The 7,115-nt window shown below is 38.3% G+C and overlaps 1 protein-coding gene across 1 annotated transcript; it reads left to right on the top strand.

The window, feature by feature from the left end:
- Positions 1–3,831: 3,831 nt before the first annotated feature.
- On the top strand, positions 3,832–5,945 carry SCRG1 (stimulator of chondrogenesis 1). The gene is made up of 2 exons (XM_069012148.1): positions 3,832–4,296; positions 5,815–5,945. The coding sequence occupies exons 1-2, from the start codon at positions 4,061–4,063 to the stop codon at positions 5,867–5,869; spliced, it is 291 nt and encodes a 96-aa protein (XP_068868249.1). The 5' UTR covers positions 3,832–4,060; the 3' UTR covers positions 5,870–5,945.
- The last annotated feature ends 1,170 nt before the right edge of the window (positions 5,946–7,115 follow it).

Genomic DNA, 7,115 nt, shown 5'->3' with positions numbered 1-7,115 from the left:
TTCACTGAATTTGTCCTCAGTGGAATAGCTGCTATCCTTACACTGCACCAACTGTTCAAGCAAAATAGATTTAAGAATTTTTTTTATGGAAAAAATTCTTCATAATATTATCAGTTATGCAGCTCTTGTGTAATGATTTTTTAGTAATGCACTAATAAACCTAACTATCAAGCACTAACACACCGAAATACTAAATACTCGGCATCTTACAGGTGTTTGTGAAAGGCAAACTTGACAAACAAAACCACTAAAATACATTTCTTTTTGAATAAGTGAAACAATTTTAATATATATTTGCTTTTTAAGTGCAACTTGTTAACCTGGCACATGCCACTGGACAGACTGGAAAAGATCATACACCAAAAGTGTACCAATTAATGTATTTCTTGTTTTCAACATTAGGCAACTAGAAATACAGCCTACTTAAGGGGAAAAGAAGGGTATATTTAGTGAAGGATTGATATTTTTTAATGGTTGATAGACCAACCTGTAAATATTTCTATTTTCCCAGCCACACAGGATCTCTAGATGTGCCAAAATACATATTTTGTGCCATTCCTCAGTTTCCCGTATTTCTAACACCTGAGCTCCTACTGGTCCTGTGTGACATTTAAAGGGCATCACTTCTCATGAACTATTACCCCGTTGTTCTTGGACAAGGAGGCTGAGATTTGGGGCTTTCTCTTTGGCCTTTTCTGATTACCTCTGCATCTAGCGGATCCAAAGACCAGATGGTGCCAAATTGGCTGGCAAAATAATTCAAACACTCTCAGCTGAACAAGCAGAGACAGCACTAATTCCTGACTCATCATGCATATTCCCAAACGAACCATTTTCCGTTAGAAAAAGCTCCAAACTATTTCAAAGCACTTGTATTCCCAGGTGCATTTAGCTCAAACCTTACACCATGTCAAAGTAATCAAAATAATTAACTGAAAAGAACTTAAACAAATGCAAGGAGCTCATTTTCAGTATTTTTAGATGGCTTTACTTCTGCTAGAATTTGAAATTATACAATCTTGATAGAGCAAGCTGGTCAGGCTTAGCATGCCTGGCATTGCTATCTTTTCAGAAGGTTTTATAAAATAAAGAACTGTAAGAAGATGCTTGCTGGCAATGAGTGAGCCTTTGAGCCACTTCAGTGATCGGATTTGTTCATCGCATTTCCCTGACTTGTTTTATGAGAAAAGACTCTCTCTTCAACTGCACTCGGGAAAAGAAGTTGCAGCAGTTTGTCAGACAGAGATGCTGCATCTGAAAGGCCTGCTGAGTCTACCAGCATCGATCCTGTGCAGGGAGCTGATGAAACACTTCAGCTCCTTGGCAATCTTTCATCTGCAAATAGGAACGGTTCTCCCCCAGGAAAAAAATACCCTTTTGAAGAAAAGGTCTTTTGTCTAAAAGTTTCTGTTTGGTTATGATCTGCAAAAAAAAAAAAAAAACAGAGGAAATATTTAAGCAGAAGCAAAATGATAATATTTTTTCTGAGTAATAACAATGTTTCTCATTGGTAAGATGCATAACTGGTCAGTTATCCCTAGCTCTCCAGCATGCTGACTTTGCTAATACTGATTTTGGCACCCACCCATAGAAACCCCCCTGATGATGCACTACAATTGCACAGCAAGATCCTATTATTTTTCAAGGCAAGTAGTGAGTTACAGAATCACCTTATAAACTGTAGGTCATGATTTTTGAATCTAGCAATCTGACAGCGTATAGAGAATGTGCCTATTTTCAGGACAAAGTGAAGTCCTACAAATTTTGAGGAGATAGGCAGCTGGCCTATCAGATTCAAATGGGCATTTCAATTGAACTCCAGGTAGGGAAAGATCGCCTGAATTATTAGAAATTTTTTTAAAAAGTACACAAGAGAAAGATATCATGAATGCCCTCATCCAAAGTAGAAAAACACAGAATAATCCAGTCACAAGAAACAAAGGCATAAACCCCCTGCTTCCTAATTTCCACTTTCATGGAAATTTTCTTCCATTAAATACTTAATTAAGCTCAATTATTTGAACAGAAGATTAAATTGTACTCCCTGACATTGGCATTTGTCTTGGTATAGTATAAACAGATTTGTTCTCTTTAAGCATTAGACATCTCCGAGCAGAACCCTCATAACTATAGTGTTTATACTCCCACAAAATAAAAACCATAAATATAATAATACAGATTCTTCTCTCAAGTCTAAAAACCACCAGGCAAGGTTAGAACAATGTTTACTTTGAGTAGTAGTTTGAGGTCTAAAACTAATAAAGACAATATGTTATTCAATACTGCACTCTGAGGTAATTAAAAATAGATCCCCAAGGCTCCATTACTAATAGTTTACGTGAGTCTTCTACTCAAAAGTTCCTGTACAAGTTCTTGGAAACTAAAAGGAATTATTTGATGAATTTTGCTTCTGCAACAGAATCCAAAAAAAATACAGAAGAGCTTATTCTCACTTCACTCATGTTCTTTAATGTATCAGACACTTTTTAATATTTGGCTACTGATGTTCAAAAACCCCCAAGTTAAAATATAAAAATAAATAACCAAAAACCTTTGAGATGTTGTATTTCATCCCTAATACGAATCTAAATTCACAGATTTTCTTACATGGCATGTTATTCATTGGCTGAAGAAATGGAAGATAAGCAAGATAGCTGTGGTGGCAAGAAAACTACACAAGAAAAAAATGACTAAGATACACTGTAGATTTATATATTTTAAAATTTACTGTTTGTTTTTCAAGGGCGATCTCAAGATTTTTACAAAGTAACCCATATTATAGTCACTTCTACAGCTGGCATACCTCATTTTTTCCTTATATAGATAATAGCTCTGCCATCTTAACTTCTTCACCTTTGATAGCCTTGATTAGACATTGCTTTGCACCTTGGTATTTTTGGGTTAGCCTAGAGCATTCTAACCTGCAGCCCCACAAGGAACACCAGGGCTGGCCCATAACATTGTGTCAGGGCATCAATTCCGAAGTGCCAACAGGATGAAGGACAGCAAAGTCTTCCTTAAGTCTAACACAAAAACAGTAATGAGCACACAGGGAGAGTGCTGGGCAGAGCAGGTCATTCTTTAGGTTCATTTTCAGAGCAGAATTCCTACTTAAGATAACAGACCCATTTTGTTTGAACATGAGAAAAGGTAAAAAAAACCACTCTCTCTCCGAATACCAATAAAAGCTCAGTTGAAATGTTGTTCAAAAGGCTAATTTAAAAGTGAATGCAAGTTCAAGGATTCAAAGCTTTGTGGCACGGTCAGACTGTGCAAAGCAGCACAGAACAGCAGAGCTCACATTAAACAAAATGATGGAAAGCCTAGTTGCCAGCAGGAGAGTTTTGCAAGGGATCATTTATACCACCTTTTAAAAAGCCAATTAAACCATAACAACCTCCAGTAGCAAGACTCAACTAAGCAGCCTACAGTACTAAAAAATCCCAATAAAGAAGATTCTCCATAATGCTGTATCATACCTGGGCCCAGGACAGCGGCACTCGGCAGCACTGCAGACAGCTTTGGCTTCCTCAGCTGCTTAATGCCTCAGTTTCTCACACAGGCCATCACACAGGATTCAATCAGCAAGCAGTTTTTCCACAACTTTGATGGGGAAGGATACTATTTATTTTACATGAGTGACTCTTGTTTTGACAGGCAAAGTGGCCAGGAAGGCAAGGACACACACCCAGACATTTTCCCCCGGTTTGGGAGCAATCGATACAATCACTTACACCACCAAGAAAACACAGCCAGCTCAAAGCAATTTTCTCAAGGTGAGAGGCCAAAGAAACAACAAAATTGCCAGCATCAGAAGCCTCAATTCCCAATGAAAGGATTCCCGAGGTTGTACAGAAAGTAATGAATATCAATTCTGCTGCAATATTATTTACCTCCTAGGAGAAAACTCTCCAGCACTCAGGCTCAAGTGTCCAAAACTTCATAGGGAAGAAAAATGCAAGGCAGAAAACAAATCAGGGAAAGTGGTCTGTTCAGCAGCAATTCCTGTGTCACGTACCTCATTTCTCTTTAGCACCCTGCAGCGGGAAGCTTGGCAAAAATGAAGATGGTCTTGGTGCTGCTGCTGCTGAGCACTCTCCTGGGCGCCCCTGCAGCGCCTTCCCAGCGCCCTTCTTGTTACAAGAGGGCCCTCAAGGAGCACAGCTGCCACACCATCCCCGAAAGCCAGGAGAACCTCCGACACGTCGACGATGGTCTGCAAGATCACTTTTGGGAAGGGAAGGGCTGTGAGGTGATCTGTTACTGCAACTTGAATGAATTGCTCTGCTGCCCAAAGTAAGACCACACTCACTTCATGTAAAAAACTGCCCATTATATTTCCATCTATTTAAAGTTTCCACAGGTGGAATAAGCTATCATTTTAAAGAAATTCATCACTTCAGATGGTGTAAAATTATATCAAGATATAACAAATTTTCTGTTACTGTCAGTTTTGAGGATTTGTGTTTCAGGGGTTCACCTAGGACTTGCTTAGTATATTTTGTTAACCTCCGTGTCCTATTAACAGGGACTTCAGCATTTAAATCACCCAACTTTGACACCTCTGTTTCATCCAAACTAAGCATAACTACATCAAATCCTTATTCACAGCACTTTGCAATGAAGATATTTTCAGGACCAAAACCAAAACTACTTGATTTCTGTTCTATGGAAGAGAACTGCATTGCTATTCTAAAGTGCATGCACGTATGTCAGTTGAACAAATAATTCTGTAAAGATAGCTGTTAAAAGCAGAAAAGCAAAGGAGGGGCACAGAGGTTCACAAATACTTGCATAAGGCAAGGCAAAGATTTAGCCCAAGAACATCAACACTTCCCTGGCCTGTTTGCACTGCTGACAGAGCTGAACAGTGAAGTTCTCACTGAACACAGGGGTCTTGCTGTTGTTACAGAGAAAGAACATAATTGAGTTAAATAAACACCATCAGCCCATACTGGTTTGAAGTATTAAAATGTATTACAAGGTATTATTTCATTCAGCTTTTCAGCAGTATCTTTTCTTTAGTAGACTTGGTTCAGAAATATCAACAGTTCAAAACTTATTAATACTTCAGAAGCACTAAAATGTGATGGCATTTTATAGGCGAGCAAAAATAATTTTTTACATGTGCTCCTCTTAACACTCATTTCTCAAGTCCCCTAAAATCCAATAAAGGCAACTTTTCAGCACTCTTGTAGGGGACTCAAGTTGAACGAAGTGGGAAAGACTTCTAAAGCAAAAAATCTCACATTCAAACTGAGAGCAGGGTTTAAGCTAAGCTTTTCATCTTTCACTTTCCCTAAAACTAGATATGGTGTCCTCACCCTGAAGCACACTTTGGGTCTCTAGCTTCAACCTTTGAGCAGCACAATAAAGCCTCTTCCTTTGATACAAATACAGAAGAAAGTACTCCTTCCACCATCCTGAGGTACACAAGATCTGCTTTGCATCTGTGCTCTCAGGACAAACTGCACTAAAACAGTATGTGTGCACATGCCAAAGTTCCTTATTTTGGTAACATAATCTATTAGGTAAGTTTATTTTCTCAAAGCTAAAATACCAGGGTGGAGTTCTGGCAACCTGGTCAGCCACAGAAAATTTTGTCATTGCTTCCACACCAGGCCAACAGAGGTAGAAACGCAGTATCTTCATCCAGATCTGCAGTTGCATGTACATTGCTGGAAGGACAAACACAGTAATCCCACATATATCACAATATATGCTAAAAAATATCCACAGTGGGAAATGCATGTCATGTTAAAGCTCTAATAAACCAATGATCTAATTGTTTAAATATGTGATCCTATCTTTCAGGGATATTTTCTTTGGACCAAAGATATCATTCGTGATCCCCTGCAACAGTCAATGATTTAAGTCTGCAAGCGAAGATAACAGACATCATTCTACGATCATGTAATAATGTTTCCAAGGGGAAAAACAAAACTACCACCAACAAAAAAAACTTCCTTTCTAACCACAAGTGACTGCCTCACTTTACACTGTAGAAAGAATTTCCTTTCTATACCTGTATGGAATATCAAATACGTAAGTTTTCTTTTCAAATCTGGTGGCTGACCTAATTCCATAAAGCCATTTCCATGGTTTAACAGACTGTACAAGCTCTTAATGTATCATAATATGCATCCCCCAGCAAAAAGCACAACTCTTCTTACTCAGCACAATATCCTTAACTAGTTTGGACAAAAACTTCAAGCCTAAACCTTCATGTTGTTAGGAACATGACTCTCATAGCAACTTATGGCAGTGCAGCTTCCTACAGCATTATTGCCATCACACTTTTAATGCTGTTTTAAGCTGAAGGCATTCAGTCATTGGCACTTTTGCAGACAGGCTACTGTGTTCTATTTAGCCATCTTAAAATACATGCACATACAAAAGGCATGTATTTCCATAACGGAGAGTATTTCACTGGAATAAAAAAAAGTAAAACTGACAGTAATAGTACGAAAGCACACTTAGATCTTATAATTATGTCTAACTGGTCACCTGCCTTGACTATGCAATCTGTAAACCCTCAAACTGCTTAATCTTAACACTGAACATTTTAAATATCAGAACAGCAGATACTTTAATCAAGCTTTGTTTGAAATACAGTACCCCAAAATTAAGTTAAAATGCTGGCTTTTTATTTTTAGCTTAGGCCTGTAAGGGAATAGCTACAGAAGAGAAAACACAGAGATAATCATCTTAATATTAAAGAGGCATTGTGATCTAGGAAATAGATACAGAGACATGATTTTTTGACCATTTTTCTCTTATGCTGCAATCTGTATTGGCAGGTGTTGAGAGGTAACCACATAATTTTAAGCAGAGTCACCTGAACAAGGCAGGTTTACAGGCAGCAAGCCTGACTTGCTGCCTTGCACACAAACTCTTTAGCTATCAAGTCAGTCACATGGAAAGTGTGCAGTATCGAAGGAACTGGGCAGTCTTTTCTACCCAGAAAGTGCACTGTTCACCTAATAATCTTACACATTAGCCCAAACAGCTACCACCAGTTTACCAGGCTTACTTCATGTCAGTATGAAATATCATAATGACTGTTTTTCTTCCTATTAGTAAACAAGGGCTGGATACTGGGTGAGGGGGTGATT

Source organism: Aphelocoma coerulescens, chromosome 4, assembly GCF_041296385.1.
Source record: "Aphelocoma coerulescens isolate FSJ_1873_10779 chromosome 4, UR_Acoe_1.0, whole genome shotgun sequence".
Lineage (NCBI taxonomy): Eukaryota > Metazoa > Chordata > Aves > Passeriformes > Corvidae > Aphelocoma > Aphelocoma coerulescens.
The sequence above is the reverse complement of the archived record's forward strand: the minus strand, read 5'-3'. Positions and strand labels throughout refer to the sequence as shown.